The sequence below is a fragment of the Gopherus flavomarginatus genome, chromosome 3 (assembly GCF_025201925.1).
Source record: "Gopherus flavomarginatus isolate rGopFla2 chromosome 3, rGopFla2.mat.asm, whole genome shotgun sequence".
NCBI classification, from domain to species: Eukaryota; Metazoa; Chordata; order Testudines; family Testudinidae; genus Gopherus; species Gopherus flavomarginatus.
Window position 1 is genome coordinate 52007346 of NC_066619.1, and position 20936 is coordinate 52028281.

The 20936-nt window shown below is 40.8% G+C and overlaps 2 protein-coding genes across 3 annotated transcripts in view; both read left to right on the top strand.

Moving 5' to 3' along the window:
- The window catches only part of FAM151B (family with sequence similarity 151 member B), a 310696-nt gene that overhangs the window by 281847 nt on the left and 7913 nt on the right, over positions 1–20936 (top strand). The window lies entirely within an intron of this gene.
- Positions 1–20936, top strand: part of MSH3 (mutS homolog 3) — a 187274-nt gene that overhangs the window by 122639 nt on the left and 43699 nt on the right. Inside the window, exons 19-20 of the mRNA XM_050946154.1 lie at positions 2023–2137; positions 7251–7408. Coding sequence (XP_050802111.1) covers positions 2023–2137; positions 7251–7408 — 273 coding nt within the window. The remainder of the gene's footprint in view (positions 1–2022; positions 2138–7250; positions 7409–20936) is intronic.

Consider the following 20936-nt stretch of genomic DNA (forward strand, 5'->3'; position numbering starts at 1 on the left):
TCCTACTAATACAGCCCAATTGTGCCATTGTCATTCTTGGCAACAAGAGCACACTGCTCACTCATATCCAGCTTCTCATCCACTGTAATCCACTCATCGCTCCGGGGCTGACAGCTGTAGCCCCACTGCCCCGCCTGTCAGCCCCGGGGCACCAGGGCTCCAGCTGTCAGCACTGGGTGGCAACAGGTGATGTAAGCAAGGCACTGTCTGCGCAGACACTGTGTCGACCTATCTACATCGACTTAAGCGCTATGCCTCTCGTAGAGATTGAGTTATTGAGTGAATGTAGTGGGAGGGATGTTTTAGTGTAGACACTTAGAGTTAGGTCAGCATAAGCTGCCTTATGTCAACCTAATTCTGTAGGTTAGACCAGGCCTAAGTTACATTAACATACAGTCACTGCAGTAATTAAATTGCTTTTGCATGTCCACTTTACATTCCTTGTGTTGGTGATGAATGTCCTCACTAGAAGCTCTTGCATCAATGCACAGGGTAGTGCATCATGGGTAACTATCCCTGTCATAAACAGATAGCTAAGGGTTTATGTTCTTTTACCTGTAAAGGGGTAACACCAGTAACCTGAAACACCTGACCAGAGGACCAATCAGGAAACAAGACTTTTTCAAATCTGGGTGGAGGGAAGTTTGTGTGTGAGTTCTTTGTTCTTTGTCTTGTGTCTGTGCCCTCTCGGCTATGAGAGTGATTTTTCTATCTCCAGCTTTCCAATCTTCTGTTTCCAAGTTGTAAGTACAAAGATAGGAAGAACATAGGTTTATATTGTTTTCTTTTGTATTTACATGTGTGTAGTTGCTGGAATGTGTTAAATTGTATTCTTTTTGGATAAGGCTGTTTATTCATTTTTTTCTTTTAAGCAAATGATCCTGTATTTGTCACCTTAATACAGAGAGACCATTTTAATGTATTTTTCTTTCTTCTTATAAAGCTTTCTTTTTTAGACCTGTTGGAGTTTTTCTTTAGTGGGAATTCCAGGGAATTAAGTCTGCAACTCACCAGGGAATTGGTGGGAAGAAAAAGTCAGGGGGAAAATCTCTTTGTGTTAGATTTACTAAGCCTGACTTTGCATACCCTCTGGGTGAAGAGGGAAGTACTTGTGTTTCCAGGACTGGAAATGGGGAGGGTGGAGTCCCTCTGTTTAGATTCACGGAGCTTGCTTCTGTGTATCTCTCCAGGAACCCAGGGAGGGAACACCTGGAAGGGAGAAGGGGGGGGAAATGGTTTATTCCCCTTTGTTGTAAGACTCAAGGAATTTGGGTCTTTGGGGTCCCCAGGGAAGGTTTTTGGGGGGACCAGAGTGCCCCAAAACACTCTAATTTTTTGGGCGGTGGCAGCTTTACCAGGTCCAAGCTGGTAACTAAGCTTGGAGGTTTTCATGCTAACACCCATATTTTGGACGCTAAGGTCCAAATAGCGTAGACACTTACAGAGTTAGGTCAGCGTAAGCTGCCTTATGTCAACCTAATTCTGTAGGTTAGACCAGGCCTAAGTTACATTAACATACAGTCACTGCAGTAATTAAATTGCTTTTGCATGTCCACTTTACATTCCTTGTGTTGGTGATGAATGTCCTCACTAGAAGCTCTTGCATCAATGCACAGGGTAGTGCACCATGGGTAACTATCCCACTGTGCAACTCGCCACCATCTAGTGCAGTGTGTTTTAGGAATGATTTGCAGTGCTTTGTGGGAGCAAATGAGTTGAGCAGGAGTGACTGGGAACATGGTTTCAGTGTGCCAGGATGCAGTTTTCTCCATCCCATAATTTTATCTGCATCCCATAATGTTTCACATCTTTTTAAAAGTCCCGCAAACCCACATATCTGCTGTCTGTGTGAGAATCGTGGATTCTGCACAACTGTGCACGAGAATTCATTTTTCATCTGTTTATGGTTTATTGAAAAGATACCTGTATGCTGTTTAGAATGCCTTCCCTAAGATTTCATCATGATATTACTAAATAATTAAATGTAATGAACAGTGTACTGACATCTACTTCTTTGTGCAGACCAGTTGTGCAAGATAAAGGGAAAAAAATAATTATAAAAAAAGGCAGACACCCTGTGATTGATGTATTGCTAGGAGAACAAGATCAGTATGTTCCAAACAGCACCAACCTATCCGTAAGTATGGGGCTAAAATGAGGGATTGAATATTAGTCAAAGGAAGGATTCTAGAATTTGCTTCTGGTCCAGGAAATTAAATAAATAATTTAATTATACAGATGGCAGCTTGCTTGCATTTCAAAAGACCTTTCTTGAATCCATGTCCACATCTGTTTTACCACATTGCTTGATTATCATCATTTTTCTGATTTCGAACAGTCAATTGCACACTTCTACAGCATCATTCAGACTAATGGCACAAACAAATTGAAGAGGTGACCTCAAAAGACAGTATGATTAGGATTGGGAAAACTGGAATTTAAGTGGTCATTCTAAGGAACATAAGCATTACTACAAAATATTTGTATTAACATACAGCTAATGCAGAAAAATAATTGATCATATTTTTATTTTATATGGATATTTCTGAGAAATGTATCTGTTATGATTTTGGCTGGGGGAAGGGACATGTTAAGTTCTGAGACACTAAAATCTCAGGAATTGCAAGGTCTTTTAATCCTTGCCACTAAATATTCACCTCAATTTTTTTTTTTGGTAATATTAAACTTCTGCTTTGTACAAAAGGAAATAAATACTTTCAACCTACTTCTGAACATCAACTGCCTTTGCATACTTTATTTTTCCATGTTTATTGTAGGTGTTGATATGGAGCTGTTGCTATGGTAAAATATATTCTACTTTGTATTGCATACATTTACATATGAATTATTTTTCAAAACTATTATAGAATGTTGATATAAAAGTGTTGTATGTTGCTTCAGTGCAAAATGAACATTAAAAAATTCTTCTGCAACTCAGAACTAATTACAAAAGATATTTCTAAAAAATCTGGCATTTTATTCAATAATCATCTTACATTTTTCTGTTAGCCATGTTCTAATGTTATAATTTAGCAACTAATACAGAAACAATAGATAAAATCCAGGTGATATTGGCATAATCACTGTTGATTCTAGTGTTGTTTTTCAGCTCTCTCTACTTTTCTGTGGATGGTGAGTCGAAACCTAGTTCATCAAAATGCTTCTATTTCAAATAAAACAGTTTGAATTATCAGGAGACTATGCCTGCTGAAATGCCTTCAACTGTGTTTTTTACCTGCCTGAAACTATTGCTAGAGCCTTTCTATCAGGACCATATCATGAACGTGTCTCCTCCTTCGATCTCCTCTTAAAAATGTTCATGAACTATTCTTCCTATGTATCAAGTTTATGATAGGACTTCAAAACATTTGTGTAAACAAGCTATTTCTTCTACAGGCTGGGAAATAAGAAATAGAGATATTCATTTTTAAATATTTGGGTGGTGGTCAGATAGGATGATGATGGGAGTCCTATAAGTACCATGATTCTTTTTCCATGTACGGAAACAGGGATATCACTTAATTTCTATTTTTAATTTGGATTATTTGAGAATTCTAGACTCTTTATTAGGAGAGGAATTAAGTCTGTGTTAATCACTGGACACATTAAAATATTGACAAAGTTTTATAGAACTGAATACTTAAAAATATTGGCAGTTAATATTGGTACATTTGCAACAGCTTTTAAAGTGTTGTCAGGGTAGTCCTTATGAAAGAAAAAATATTAGTGTTGTACAGTAGTCACTTCAAATAAGGGCTGGGGGAAAGATGAGAGATGCAGAGGAGTAGATAGATTGGGCAGAGGCATTCCTTAGGGGAAGGTTTATTAAAAGGGCTACTTTAGGTCCTAGTAAAGAGGAAAGGATAGAACTTGATGAAGTACAAGTAGGAACTGAAGAGAAACTACCAAATTAAAAAAAAAAAGTCCCCTTCAGTTGTATCACATGAAGGCAGACAACTAAATATTGATACATTTGATATATTCTTGTATACACATTCTAGAAGTTTAAATACTAAGATGGGTGAACTTGCCTGGTATTAAACAAGGATATTGATATAATAGGCATCCCAGAAACTTGGTGGAATGATGATAATGGGATGCAGTCCTGCCAGGGTACACAATATATAAGAATAATAGAGTAGGTCTTGTAGGTGGGGGAAATGGGACTTTATATGAAAGAAAGCATAGTCAAATATAGTAAAAATCTTAAATGAATCACATTTCAATGGATAGAAATTCCATGCTTGAATAATAATAAATATAGCAGTAGGAATATGCTATCGACCACCTGACCAGGATGGTGATGGTGACTGTGAAATGCTCAGGGAGATAAGAGAGGCTACAAACACACACACAACCCCCGCCCCCCCAATAAAATCCCCATATTGACTGGATATGTCACCTCCGGATGGGATGCAGAGGTAAAATTTCTAGACATCATGAATGACTGCTTCTTGAAGCAGCTAGTCCTGGATCCCACAAGGGGAGTGGCAATTCTTGAATTAGTCCTAAGTGGTGCACAGTATCTGGTCCAGGAGGTAACTATAGCTGAACCACTCAGAAATAACAATCATAATATAATTAAATGTAACATCCTTGAGAGGGGCGGGGGAGTACCAAAGAAACCCACCACAGTAGCATTTAACTTCAGAAAGAGGAACTACAAAAAAATGAGAGAGCTATAGAAATGAAAATTAAAAGGAACAGTAAAAAGGGTGAAATGCCTGCAAACTGCGTTTGAAACTGTTTGAAAACATGATAATAGAGGCTCAGACCACATGTATTCCCCAAATTAAAAAAAAAAAAAACCAAACTATACAAATGCCACTATGGCTAAACAGCAGAGTAATGGAGATGGTTAGAGGCAAAAAGGCATCCTGTAAAAAATTGGAAGTCAGATCCTACTGAGGAAAATGGAAAGAAGCATAAACTCTGGCAAGTCAAGAGTAAAAGTATAATTAGGCAGTCCAAAAAAGAACTTTGAAGAACAGTTTAGCCAAAGACACAGACTAACAGCAAAGGTTGTTGGTTTTTTTAAAGTACATTGGAAGCAGAAAGTCTGCTAAACAGTCAGTGGGCCACTGGATGATCAAAGTGCTAAAGGTACATTCAAGAAAGACAAGGCCATTGCAGAGAAATGAATGAATTCTTTGCATTGGTGTTCACTGCAGAGGATGTGGGGGAGATTCCCACACCTGAGCCATTCTTTTAGGTGACAGATCTAAGGACCTATCCCAGATTGAGGTGTCAATAAAGGAGATTTTGGAACAAATTGATAAATTAAACAGAAATAAGTCACAGGACCCAGATGGTATTCACCCAAGAGTTCTGAAGGAACTCAAATGTGAAATTGCAGATTTTTAAAATAGGCTCCAGCATTGATCCTGACAATAACAGATCAGTAAACCTAACATCAGTACCAGGCAAATTGGTTGAAACTATAGTAAAGAAGAGAAGTATCTGACACATAGATGAACACAATATATTATGGAAGAGTCAACACCGTTTTGTAAAGTGAAATCATTTCTTATCCATCTGTTAGATTTCTTTGAGTGTGTCAATAAGAATGTGGAACAGGGTGAACCAGTGGATATAGTGTACTTACACTTTCAGAAAGCCTGTGACAGGGTCCCACTCCAAAGGCTCTTAAGCAAAGTAAGCAGTCACGGGTAAAAAGAGAAGGTCCTCTCATGGGTTAGCAATGGGTTAAAAGATACAAATAAAGGGTAGGAATAAACAGTCTGTTTTCATAGTGAAGAGAGGTAAATAGTGTGGTCCTCAAGGGTTTGTGCTGGGACCAGTGCTGTTCAACATATTCATAAATGATCTAGAAAAAGGGGTAAACAGTGAAGTGGCAAAGTTTGTAGACAATACAATATTACTCAAGATAGTTAAGTCCAAAGCTGATTGTGAAAAGTTACAATGGGATCTCACAAAACGGGGTGATGGGCAACAAAATGGCAAATGAAATTCAGTGTTGATAAGTGCAAAATTTGGAAAAAATCATCCCAACTAGACATACAATATTATGCATTCTAAATTAGCTGTTACCACTCAAGAAAGATCCTGGAGTAATTGTAGATAGTTCTCTGAAAACATCCACTCAATGTGCAGTGTCAGTCAAAAAACTAATAGAATATTAGGAACCATTAGGATAGGAATAGATAATAAGTCAGAAAATATCATAATGCAACTATATAAATCCATGCTACGTTCACCCCTGGAATATTGGGTATAGTTTTGGTCACCCATCTCAAAAAAAAAAATTGGAAAACATACAGAGAAGAGCAACAAAAATGAATAGAGGTATGGAACAGCTTCCATATGAGGAGAGATTGAAAAGACTGGGACTGTTCATCTTGAAAGAATATGGTAGAGGTCTATGAAATCATGAATGGTATGGAGAAAGTAAACAAGGAAGTGTTGTTTACCCCTGGGCATAACACAAGAGCCATGAGTCACCCAATGAAATTAATAGGCAGCAGGTTTAAAACAAACAAAAGGAAGTATTACTTCACACAACGCACAGTCATCCTGAGGAATTAATTGCCAAGGGTGGTTGTGAAGGCCAAAAGTGTAGCTGGGTTCAAAAAAGAATTGGATAAGTTCATGGAGGATAGATCCATCAGTGGCTGTTAGCCAAGATGGTCAGGGATGTAACCTCTGCACTGGATGTCCCTAAGCCTATGACCGCCAGAAGCAGGGGCTGGACCACTTAATAATTGTATTCTTTTCATTTCTTCTGAGACATCTGGCACTGGCCACTGTCGAAAGATAGGATACTGAGTTAGATAGACCATTGGTCTGACCCAGTATGGCCATTCTAATGCTGCAGTAGTGGTTTGTAAAACATAATGTTTTGCACCATTACTACTGTAATAATGTAATGTGGGGATGGAAGGATAAATTTCTAATCATATTAGAAAATACAACCTTTTCAAGCACAGTGTCAACATTCTTATGAAATTAAGGGAATTCCCACTAGTGTCACACTGTACATGGAGCAGCAAAAGTGAGTATCCTATTAAATGGTTTCTTCAAAGAATTGTTATTAGAAGTAAATAATTTTCTTTTTAAGCTGCTGCTTCTTCCCCTCAGAAAAATAACTTTATTATGTAGAAGGCATATTAAATACTGAATATACCCTTTGTATATACATCTCATACATACATCATTGTAAAACATACTGTCAGTTAAATAAGCAGTCCATTTCAAGAGTGTATATTTAACAGCTGTTTTGCATTTTCCAGGGTGACAAAGAAAGGGTAATGATAATTACTGGACCCAACATGGGTGGAAAGAGCTCCTATATAAAACAAGTTGCACTGATCACGATCATGGCACAGATTGGTTCCTATGTTCCTGCAGAGGAGTCCACAGTTGGAATTGTGGATGGTATTTTTACCAGGTAATCTATCAGAACTTCTTTTATGTTCTGGGGGTGGAATGGAATTACTGTAGTACAGTTTTTCCACTGCTGATTACAGTTTCATTATTTAACTTGGGGCTACATATGCCATTATATTTTTCAAAATTATGTTATTTTTAAATGAATTATCCACTTTCTGTTTTATTACCCCTCAATAAAACATCCAGCCAAAATGTCTAAACCTGAATGCCTAAAGTCTGAATCTTTAAACAGAATCTTTCTGGCTTTAATTTTTAAAGATGGTAGGCAGTTGCTATTTGCACTGAAGTGAATGGTAGCAGGAAATGCACAGCATATCTGAAAATCATGCCAAGTACAGTGGTGTCTAACTATAGACAGTCAAGTTTGAAAATTTTGTCCCACGTATTTTGTGTGTTGTCCTTGAGCCTTACCTCATTTATTAGTCATTCCAGTTCAACTTGCACAAAATGTCAGATTTGTTTAAAAAACAATGCTGAATAAAGATGTAAGAATATTAACAAACCCCAAATTTTTATAGTTTGTAGCTGTAATAGATTCTAGAAAACATCCTGCTGTGATTTTCCCCTTTTCCCCCCACCACCTTATTTCTTCCTCTCTTTTTGGTTCTCTCTCACACACTGCAAAAAGGTCAGATTGCTGAAACCATTTGAATTTAAATTTCAAAAATAACATATTCCTTTGAGAGAGGTCTCTTCTATATAAACTCTTCTACAGTGCCTATTACTGTGGCATTTGAGTACTTTTTAAAGTTAGGGGAAAAAGGGGTCTCTGTAATCTCTCAGTAATAATTTTATTGTATAAAAATGTTGCATTTTTATATCTCATTTTTTTCATAGATGGAAGGAACAACATATCACATGATACACTTTCATGCCAAGCATTCTAAGGAATTTAGAAAACAATTTGTTACCTTATTAGATGTTAATTGGAGTTGAAACATCAAAATAGCTATTAGCTGTCTTTTTTCTACCTGTTTTCTCATACTTAGAAACCTAAGGTCAAACTGTGTTATTAATCAACCGAATAAGCCTTTGTTGATGGGAAATGGAAATTTGTAAGGTATGTTATTTATTGCATTGGTAACAACATTCCATTTAGAGAAAGTTTTAAAGATAACTTTTGGCTTCCTGCATAAAGATAGTTGAACGTACTGTGACAAAGTTCCTCCTCTACCTTGGTGAGTCCTGCGCTTATTGTCGGATTTGCTCACCTCACAGATTCACCATGTGGGTTAGGAAACAGCCCAGAGACCTTCCCCTCTGGAAGAAACCACAGTCCAGGTCAATTCCTCCTGTGTTTGATCAGGAGTTGGGAGGCTTGGGGGGAACCCGGGCCCACCCTCTACTCCGGGTTCCAGCCCAGGGCCCTGTGGACTACAGCTGTCTAGAGTGCCTCCTGGTACAGCTGCAGGACAGCTACAACTCCCTGAACTACTTCCCCATGGCCTCCTCCCAACACCTTCTTTATCCTCACCAGAGGACCTTTCTCCTGGTGCCTGATAATGCTTGCACTCCTCAGTCTTCCAACAATATGTCTTCTCACTCTCAGCTCCCCTTGCCTCTTGCTCCCAGCTCCTCGCATGCACACCACAAACTGAAGTGAGGTCCTTTTTAAACTCAAGTGCCCTGACTAGCTAGCCTGTCCTAATTGATTCTAGCAGTTTCTTAATTGGCTCCAGGTGTCTTAATTATCCTGCCTGTGTTAATTGGTTCTAGCAGGTTCCTGATTACTATAGTTCAGCCCCTTCTCTGGTCACTCAGGGAACAGAAAACTACTCATCCAGTGACCAGTATATTTGCCTTCTACCAGACTCCTGTACCCCACTTGTCTGGGTCTGTTACAGTACCAGCCTTTTTATTAAAGAGACATGGTGGGTGAAATATTGTAGAACCTCAGAGTTACGAACTTGTGAGAAATGGAGGTTGTACGTAACTCTGAACAAAACGTCATGGTGGTTCTTTCAAAAGTTTACGACTGAACATTGATTTAATATAGCTTTGAAACTTTACTATGCAGAAGAAAACTGCTGCTTTTAACCATCTTAATTTAAATGAAACAAGCACAGAAACAGTTTTCTTACCTTGTCAATTTTTTTTAAACTTTATCTTTTATTTTTTTTAGAAGTTTACATATAACACATGTACTGTATTTGCTTTTTTTTTGGTCTGTGTTGTTGCCTGATTGCATACTTCCAGTTTCAAATGAAATGTATGGTTGACCGGTCAATTTTTAACTCTGGTGTTTGTAACTCTGACCAACTTCTGTTGATGAGTGAGACAACTTTCAAGCTTATATAGAGCTCTTCTTCAGGTCTGGGAAATGTACTCAGAGAGTTAGAGCTAAAATACAAGATGGAACGGATTGTTTAGCATAAGTAGTTAACACATATTTCAAGGGAACATTCAAGGTGAAGTGGCCTGTTGACACCACTCCAGTCGTAAGGAGAAAAGGAAGGCGGGGAGGAGGTGAGGGGGATTGTTAGTGGGTTATAGGTTGTTGTAGCAAGCCATAAATCCAGTGTCTCTGTTCAGTCCATGAGGAGAGGGGTGCTGATATTAGGATGTCCCTCTACTCCTGCACACCCCCCCCTCTGTACCCCCTCTCCACAAAGCAGAGGAGAGGGATAGAAAGGAGGGAGCTTACTGGAAGCTGTTGCTTCCTGTCTGAACCAGCTGATCTGCTTAAAAGGGCAACTTACTTGAAGTGGGGTCAGCAAACTTCAAGGGGCAATGCACATCTCTCTCTCACTCATGCATGCACCCCTCAGCACTTTGGAAAGTCAGCACCTGTGCAGCCTTGCATGTGCTATCAGGAGGAGGGAGTGGTGCGCTATCCCTCCTTTGGTGTTATCCCGCCTCACGAGGCCCCCGTTGGAACCCCTGGCCATGTGCTCATGGTCTCACCTTTCATGGAAGGTAGCCTTCCTCATGGCTATCACAGCCCAGAGGATCTTGGGGCTCGGGGTCCTGACATGCGACCCCCCACAATAGTCTTTCACAAGGACAAGGTGCAGCTCTGCCCAGACCCTGCATTCCTCCCTAAGGTGGTCTCCGCCTTTCACATGGGCCACGACATCTTCCTGCCTGTCCTCTGCCCCAAACCTCATGCCTCTAATGAGGAACACTGCCTACATACGCTCGATGTGTGCAGTGCACTGGCTTTTTATCTGGTTGGACTAAGCCATTCCACACGTCCTCGCAACGCTTTGTTGCTTCAGCCGAGCGCATGAAGGGTCAACCAATCTCCACTATGCTTCAGCTAGGGAATCTGTGAACTCCTACCCATCTCCATCAGACATAGCTTGCAATCACCTACTGTGGAATACACATGAGCAATCACTCGAAGAAGAAAGGACAGTTACTTGTTCCGTAACTGGCGTTCTTCGAGATGTGTTGCTTATGTCTATTCCACATCTCGCCCTCCTTCCCCTCTGTCGGAGTTGGTCTGGCAAGAAGGAACTGAGGGTGGGGGGAGCGCGCGACTCCCCTTATAGCGCGCTATAGAGGTGTCACTCCGGGGGTTGCAGCAGCACTCCCCCTACAGGTATTGCTAGGGGAAAAACTTCCAGCACTGGTGCACGTGGCGAGCACACTCACCTACTGTGGAATAGACATGAGCAACACATCTCGAAGAACGCCAGTTATAGAACAGGTAAACTGTTCATTATTGAACATTCATGCTTTTTCTGCATTGTTACTGTTAATTCTGCCGTTTCCACATAATAGTGGACAGTGCTATTGTCAGGATTATTTTTGTTCCTAATATACATTAAAAAATCCTTTTTATTGTCCTTAATTCTACAGGCCATAGGTTTCTCCTTGAGTCCTTTTGTTTCCCTTATCAATTTTCTACATTTCTTCCATTTATTTTATTTATATATATATAACCCCCCTCTCACCCCTATGGGTGGTATGTGTCTTCCTCAAACTCGGGTCCTCTACCAGAGGCCTGGGAGTTTGAGGGTTCTGCGCAGTATCTTAGCTGTTCCTAGCACTGCACTCTTCTGGACAGAGAGCTCTGATGTTGTTCCTGGGATCTGTTGGAGCCACTCACCCAGCTTAGGAATCACAGCCCCGAGTGCTCCTACCACCACTGGGACCACTTTGGCCTTCACTTTCCACATCCTCTCTAGTTCCTCTTTCAGGCCCTGGTACTTCTGCAGCTTCTCATACTCCTTCTTCCTGATGTTGCTGTCACTTGGCACTGCTATATCTATCACCATCGCTGTCTTCTGGTCCTTATCTATTACCACGATGTCTGGTTGATTGACCAGTACCTGCTTGTCCATCTGGATCTGGAAGTCCCACAGAATCTTAGCCCTGCTATTCTCCACAACCTTCTGTGGAATCTCCCATCTGGTCTTGGAAGGATCTAGCCCATACGCTGTGCAGATGTTCCTGTACACAATGCCAGCCACTTGGTTGTGCCGTTCAGTGTATGTTGTTCCTGCCTGCATCTTACATCCTGCCACTATGTGTTGGACTGTCTCTGAGGCCTCTCTGCACAGTCTGCACCTTGGGTCCTCTCTAATATGGTAGACCCCTGCTTCAGTGGATCTGGTGCTCAGTGCCTGTTCCTGTGCTGCTATGATCAGTGCCTCAGTGCTGTCTTTTAGTCCAGCCCTTTCCAGCCACTGGTAGGATTTCCCAATGTCAGCCACCTCAGCTATCTGTCGATGGTACATCCCATGCAGGATCTTGTCTTGCCATGGCACTTTTTCTGCTTGGTCTTCCTCCCATGTCTGCTGCTGCCTCAGGCATTCTCTCAGCAGCTCATCTTTTGGGGCCATCTTACTGATGTACTCCTGGATGCTTTGGGTTTCGTCCAGGACAGTGGCTTTGACGCTCACCAAGCCCCGTCTGCCTTCTTTCCGGCTGGTTTACTGTCTGTGGGTGTTGGACTTGGGGTGGAAACCTCTGTGCATTGTGAAGAGCTTCCGGGTCTTCACATCGGCAGCCTCCATGTCCTCCTTTGGCCAGCTCACTATACCGGCAGGGCGTATCTGTTAATGGCGTGGATCTTGTTTTTCCCACTGAGCTGGCTCTTCAGGACCTGTCTTATCCTTTGATGATACTTGGATGTTGCTGTCTTCCTTGCCTCCTCATCGTGGTTTCCATGTGACTGTGGGACGCCAAGGTACTTGTAGCTGGTCTGTATGTCTGCTATGTGGCCCGCTGGTAGTTCCACCCCATCAGTCTTGACTACCTTCCCTCTCTTCACTACCATCCGGCCACACTTCTCCAGTCCGAATGACATCCCGATATCCTCACTGTAAATCCGCGTCAGGTGGATTAGCGAGTCGATATCTCGTTCATTCTTAGCATACAGCTTGATGTCATCCATGTAGAGGAGGTGGCTGATGGTAGTTCCACTCCTAAACCCATACACCCATATCCAGTCCTTGTAATTATCTGGCTGAGGGGGTTTAAGCCTATGCAGAACAGCAGTGGAGACAGTGCATCACCTTGGTATATGCCGCACTTGATGGCCACTTGTGCAAGCTGCCTTGAGTTGATTTCCAGTGTTGTCTTCCATAGTCCCATTGAGTTCTTGAGGAAGGTCCTTAGTATCCTATTGACTTTGTATAGCAGCAGACATTCACAGATCCACGTGTGCGGCATTGAGTCGTAGGCTTTCCTGTAGTCAATCCACGCTGTGCTCAGATTGGTCTGTCTAGCCCTTGAGTCTTGGGTGACTGTTCTATCTATTGAGCAACTGGTGTTGTTCCCAATGCCCTTCTGAGCTGTGCTCATGTACTGGCCCATATGGTCCTGTAGCTTGGTGGCTATGATACCTGATAGGATTTTCCATGTTGTGGGGAGGCAGGTTATTGGCCAGTAGTTGGATGGTTCTATTCCCTTGCAGGGGTCTTTCATGATCAGCACTGTCCTTCCTTGTGCTAGCCAGTTTGGGTGGGAGCCTGCTGCCAGCAGTTGGTTCATCTGTACTGCTAGGCGTTTATGCACTGCTGTTAGTTTCTTTAGCCAGTAGGTGTGGATCATGTCTGGTCCAGGTGCTGTCCAGCTCTTCATGTTCTTGACCCGCTGGTGGATGTCTTCTACTGTGATGGTAACTGGTTTCTGTTCTGAGGTCCTGCAGCCACTTTGCACTGGTGTTGTGAGTCTTCTCTTTCTCTCATATGTTCTTCCAGTACTGTTCAGTTTCTGGTGCTGGTGGCTCTGCTGTTATGGTGTTGTTGCACTGTAATTGGGAGTACACCTTAGATGGTTCTTTAGAGAACAGGGTATTTACTTTTTTGGCCTCTGCTTCTCTAGTGTATCTTCTTAGCCTGGTAGCCAGTGCTGTGAGCCTTTGTTTAGCACTCTCTAGGGCTTCAGATGGAGTCAGGCCCTTGTATTTTTTCAGTAGCCGAGTCTTATCCTTAATCTCTACACCCTTCTGTAGTACCACCAGCTGACTAACTTCTCTCCGAGTCGCCTTGGTCTTATCCTCCAACCTCATTTTCCAGGGTGGGTATATACTGTTGTTCTTCTTGATCGTACAGCCAAGCATCTCCAGGATTACAGAGGCTGTAGCGTATACCAGTTCATTGGTTTGAGTTATGGTGGTAGTAGGGATTGTCATGAGGGCCCTATTGGCATCTTCTAACATACTATCTGATGGTACTTCTCCACTGAGCCTTGGTAATTGGTCTTGAGGATTGACTGTAGCTAGTTTCTCCATGATCTTATGCCTCATATCAGCTGCTGTGCTCTGCAATGGAGGAGGTGGCAGTGAAGTGGGCTGCACATCCATTTGTTCTTCCAGGCCTTCTTGAGTCTGGGATGTAATGTGGAGTTGGTCTATCTCAAGCTGTGAGAGCAGCTTCCTCTTTACTATGTTGAAGCATTAGGTAACTAGCTGTTTCTCAGTAAGTGTGGATGTAGGTCTTTTGTCTATCCATAGCCCCCTCATACGTTTCATATATCCCCTCTCCTTAGGTCTACTGTTATAGTAGCATTCCATCAATTCCAGGTTCTCTTGTCTCGTCCATGAATGGTTTGTTCCAGTAGCCCACTTATCGTCAGATTGTCCTGGTTCCTCAACATCTGGCGTGGACCTTGTTAATCCGGGCAATGTCCGAGCCGGTATGGCTCTCCTAGTTCGTGTTGCTCTCATATTTGAGGTAGGCAGGTGACACGTTAGGAGTACCAACCAGGATTTGAACCCCGGTCCCCCATATCAAAGGGCGGCGCTCTTAACCACTACACTATGCCTTCACTTCCCTTCTAAATGAGGTCAGTTTTTGTTAACAAATACAACCTTCTTCCTCGATTGTGGCTTTTTTGGACATCTAGTAAAATGTTATCAAACAATTCCCAATTATCACTCATATTGTTCTAGTTAAATTCTTTCTCCCAGCTGATTTGGCTCATAATTGTTTTCAGCTTTGTGAAATTAGTCCTTTAAAAACACCAAGTATATATATATTACTTTCTGTATTTGTTCTGTTTGCACATTATAAATGTGATCAAGTCATTATCACTTGTTACTATTAATTTTTAGTTCTGTGATCGGTTCGTCTTTATCTGTCAAAACAAGGTCTAATATAGATAGAGCCCTGCAAATCAGCCTATATCCACTTTTTATCTGGGATATCCGCATCCATGGACCATATTTGCAGATCGTGGATCAGTTGCAGATACAAATTTTGTATCCATGCAGGGCTCTAAATATAGAATTTCCATGTGTTGGATGCAGTATTTTCTGAGTTAGTTAAATTGTCATCTGTAATAATTAGGAAGTCCAAGTATGTTTTAGTATTGGCAGCATGAGCCCTCCAGCATATGTCACTAAACTTGAAGTCCTTATGATCACACAGCATTTTTTCCTACACATTATAGATAGGTGTATAAGGAACAAGTCACCTTCTTAGTATAATTTTGTGGTCTGTAGTAGACACCAACTAATACCCCATCTTGTGCTTTATCTGTTAAGACATTGATCCGTAACCATTCAAGACCATTTTCTTCTGTGTTATCAGTGACTCAGAAACAGTTATTGCCATTTTTGACATGGAGTGCTACTCTCTCCTCCCATTCTGTCTACTCGATCCATCCTAAACAGGTTATAACCATTGATTTTTACATTCCAATTGTGCATGTCATACTACCAGGTTTCAGTAATGCCAACTAGATCGAATTTATGCCCATAAATGAGCAATTCCTCTTGTTTGTTACCCAGGCTCCTAGAATTGGTGTGTAGACAATTAAAGAATTTCTTCTCTTCATGTTGTTTGGTTCCTTGATTAATTTTGTTAACAACATCTTGATTCTGTGCTAAATGAGTAATCATATCTTCCCTCTTTTTATCCTCCATGTTTGTTGTTAGTTAGCACCCTCCTGACTATGCTGGCCAGGCTGTTCCCCTTCTACTGAGGTGGAGGCCATCCAGACTGTACAGCCCTCTCCACAAAACCAAACCCCTCAGTTATACTTTTAGCTTTCTAGGGCAGGAACTGTCCATTTAGCTTGTGTTGGTATGGTGCTTGTCACCATGTTGTCTAACCTGCTAATATATAAATCGTAAATAATGAAAACATGGATGTCCCATGATCTTGTACAATACTACTACAATTTGTAGTATGGATCGGACCTAATTGTATTCTAGATATGTCCTGTAGGTAGCCTTGGATATGTTTGAAAATTGGGCTCATTACTTATAATATTACACAGTAGTGTTCACTTTCTGAAATATTAGCAGTGGTTGGATTCAGTAATGAAACAGATATGCTTCCCAACACTTGTTTGAAATTTTGAATTTGTCTAATTTTTGTTTCTGAATATGTGTCTTTAGGGCCTGATTTCAAAGATTGGTGCTTACAAATTGGCACCCAGCTTGTATTTATGAAACTGTATGCACAAATTATGTGTATCTGTGCATATGTGGCCATTTACCTGAATAACTGCACAGTTGTGGTAATTGTACTAATCATGTGGTAATTGCAGTTCCTGAAGGTAAGTAGGAATCGCCTCTGTGAGATGAATAGAAGAGCCCTCAGTACTTTCCTGTAGTCCTCCATATTTGGTCTTCAATAGCCACAAGGTGGCCCTTTGTACCTGGCCTGTTTTTTGTTCAAATCCTACTTCTCTTTCACCTAACCAGGTCGCCAGTTTTCCTGTCCTAAATGAGGAAAAGCAAAGACGTTGCATATCTTGGACTTCAGGAATACCCTGAAAGTGTACTTTCACAGATTAGAAACTATTGGGGAAACAGAGCCTGTTTTTGTTCTCCAGCTGCCTGAGTATGTCCGGTATTAACCTGATGCAGTATCAGAGGCTTATGAAGCTGCAGAAATTCCCTATATAAAGAGATTAAAAGGCTGTTTCACTACAGCCATGGCCATCTTCTGGACTGGACTGGAGTGGAGAGAGAGGAGCCATTAGCAGACAGGCTTTGCAAAGTTACCACCTGGTGTTCCCTGCATTCTTTCATTAGACACTATTGTATCTGAATATGCAAGCATTGTGGACACAGCCCATCACAGCAGATTTCTTAAAACCGGGCTTCCACAAGATGATCTGTCTTCACAAGGATTAGTTGGTTGAAAGGGTCAGAGGTTTCTGTTCATCTTTCCCCTACCTCACCCTCAGGCTTTCTGTTTTAGTTCAGCCTCAGATCTCTTGCTGTTCCTCCATAGGCTGTTTTCTCATAGAATACTGCTGCCCATAACCCATGTCTGCACTATCACAGACTGAGCCACAGAAAGTAAAATAGCTTGCAAGTGGGAATGTAATTTGTCATTTTGCAAACTAGGTAGATTTTTAATCTTTTGGAGAAAAACTATTGGCATAGGAATATATCACTTTCATATTTATTTTTGTGACTGCCTTAGTTTATTCTCCTTTAACAGGTGATGCTACTAAAAAATTAGCTATTTGGGGGAAGGGTTGTCTTTGGAATGACTGTCTGAAGATTAATATACAAGAAGATGACCAACACTGCTACCCCTAGCTACCTTTACAAATCAGTGCTTTTTATTATGATTCCTTTTTTGTGATTTCACTTTCAGTGTGTGAATTTATATAGGTTTATTACATTAGCATATTCCTACATTTTCTGTCTTGTATTCTAAGTGGTGTTTCCATGGAAATGGAAAGGTTGCTACTACAGTTATTCTTGTGGTTATATTTAGCAGTTATGTATTATAGCTTCTGTAAATTGGCTTTAAATACTACATTATATTCAAAATTGTAAATCTGTAGAGGGAGGATTATACAATAAAGCAAATATTTTGCTTTTAGGTAAAGTGGAAATATGAGCCGTTCTTCTGCATTATTAAGCATATAGACACAAATCCCATGCTTAGTACCCAGCCCAAGTATTTCATATAGGTGCTGGGAATTTCCATATTGGAAGTGGGAGGGGAAAGAATCCTTCTTCCAGATAATACATTAGGAGCAATACTGTTCCACAGAGTCAGCGAGAGTCAGAATGGCGCATCCTGAATTCCCCTGCTTTATCTCACCCACAATCTATTATTTTAAATGGCTGTTCTGGAACACCCTAAGCAAATGTCCTGGGTAGTTTCTCAAAATCCTGCCCCTTCCTTTGTGCAGTAAAACTGTACCAGTTCCACTGCTACGATGATGTCCTCATTTTCAGAGGAGGATGCAGCATTTGCCTTATGAAGTGCAGAATACAAAGAGTACTCCATATTTTAGTGCACTGGCCTCACTGGTTATGCATCAGTGGTTGCATGAAGTGAGACACCAAAAATATACCATATCCTATATATTAAAACTATTTGTAGAACACATAGCTTTTATCTCTTACATTTATTAAAGTGCATGTATAAAACAGTCTTCACTTGCATGCCCACACAAATAGTGCATGAGCCAAAGTATACACATACATTTAAAATATAGTTTCAGTAACTTTAATTTCTACTGAATTGGTTGTCACAGCTTTATTATTGGAGGGATGAATAAATGAAAATTTGAGGATATTTTAATGATGGCTTTTCTTTTTTATTTTCCACTTGTGCAATGCAAAGGGGAATTCTTTCAAGTGATCATACTTTAAAACTAAACCTGTTGTATTGACTGTAAGATTTTCAGAGGGATGCCCAACTTCCATTGACTTCAGTGGGAGGCGAGTGGTTAAATCCCTGAGGTTTGTTTGAAAATCCCAGCCTATAATCTTCCGTATAGCAAATTGATTAATTTTTGATTCAAAATAACCCTTGATTCATATTAGTCTTTATAAGATTAATGTATGCTTTCGTGCACTGGTCACTCAGATGCTGAAACTGAAAGATATTTTTAAGAGTAGCTCGTGTGTGTGTGCATGCGTGCGTGCTTATGAAAGATACCCTACTCACAGCAGTGAAAACTAAAGTATCCTATTTACCTGCAGAGAGAGGTATAATAAAAGCAGCAGCTGTGTAAGGATCCCAACACTGTTCCAGCATATGTGCCACAACGCTGTCAAAGAAGATAATCCTATAGGTGTGAGAGCTTTGTTCAGTATCCATAGTCAAGAATGATGATTATTTTGATGTAGACTTTGTCTGCTAGGACCTGTAGTGAGATCTCCAATCCATTTCTCGTAGACCGTTGAACAGCTGTCAGATAGTCTTATAATAAGTTATTATCAACCTGATCAAGATTCAAGTCACAAAATTTGAGAGTAATGAGTTTAATAGTTTAAAGGTAAGAGTATGCTCAAGTAAACAATCCAATTAATAGTTCCAATTACTGAAGGCCCTGGAGTGGAAATTTTAAATTAAAAATGTGTTTCTTGGAAACACAGATTATCAACGTAAGGATTAATCCAAGGGGAATGGAGGACTATGGGGACTGGTAAAGGGATAAAAATATCTTTCCCCTCTAAGTCACCTACCTACCTATTTCCATGTTAAAATAAATTCCATTGGATTTATTTCTGTGACTAGACATACTGTGAATAAGTATATCTGATCACTGAAATAAGTAGGGTTTTGCATTCCAGCGGGGACATATGGTACCACCCAAACTGGATTGCAACATGGGAAAGGCAGCTCCCAAATACATAAACATAATGGGATTGCATTGGATACACTTTGAACCAAGTTACCATTGGTGGATTTGAAGACCACCTATCATAGATTGACTAGCTCAGTGCTTTAGAGGTGGAGGAATAAAAATGGGCATCAGTGAGGCATAGGTACATCCTCTCTCCCTGTTCCGTAGTATGTTATCTTTCTTCCTGCTGACTCTCAACTTGTCCATATAAACGGCAGTCATTGTTTATATGGGTTATCTATTAGAATTCAAGCTTGACAGGCAATCTTAGTAAAGCCAACTTGATCCTCTTTAGGCAGCATAGGGCAATACATAGTTCTGGTGGGTTACCTGGATAACTACAATTTTATAATTCCTTTGTTTTTTGCAAGATCCACAGATAGCGTGCTTCTACTTCAAATGAAATTAATCTGGCTGCAGAGGGCCTGGGCATGCCTCTGTTCATCACATATTCCCTTTTTTATGATCTGCAGGTGGTAGTACTTGTGTGGTGCATAGAACTTAGTCCAAGTCATTTGTACTCGGTCCAATTTCACGTCCCTCCCCCACCAAAATATGTTTTTTAATATTTAAATATTTAAGTAAATACTGATTGCTAGCTTTGTAGTTGGGCAGGAATTTCCTCTTTGCTAACTGAGCAGGTCATTTGGATGAGGGTCAAGGGGTTCACTTTCCTGTAAGCACCATCATGAACATTAGTGTGGAAAATTTAGCCTGTTATTGACATTGTACAGAGAGCATAGAGTTGTTTCCCATTTGGGGTGCACTGTTCTTGTTTTGTCCTGTACTGGAGTTAATGCTAGGTCATCAGCTCAGGAAACCAAATTGGGACAAGAAGACTTAAGATAGTGTAGACATTAGTGATCTTTCTGTTGGGAACAAGTTTCATTACTTGCACTGTGTGGCGTGGCTATTCCTCTCCAAAGGGAGAAGGCTAATTGGTGACTATGACATTATTGGCATTACTGAAACTTGGTGGGATAATACACACGACTGGAATGTTGGTGTGGATGGGTATAGTTTGCTCAGGAAGGATAGACAGGGGAAAAAGGGAGGAGGTGTTGCCTTATATATTAAAAATGTACACACTTGGACTGAGGTGGAGATGGACATAGGAGACGGAAGGGTGGAGAGTCTCTGGGTTAGGCTAAAAGGGGTAAAAAACACAGGTGATGTCGTGCTGGGAGTCTACCACAGGCCACCTAATCAGGCGGAAGAGGTGGATGAGGCTTTTTTCAAACAACTAACAAAATCATCCAAAGCCCAAGATTTGGTGGTGATGGGGGACTTCAACTATCCAGATATATGTTGGGACAATAACACCGCGGGGTACAGACGATCCAATAAGTTCCTGGACTGCATTGCAGACAACTTTTTATTGCAGAAAGTTGAAAAAGCTACTAGGGGGGAAGCTGTTCTAGACTTGATTTTAACAAATAGGGAGGAACTTGTTGAGAATTTGAAAGTAGAAGGAAGCTTGGGTGAAAGTGATCATGAAATCATAGAATTTGCAATTCTAA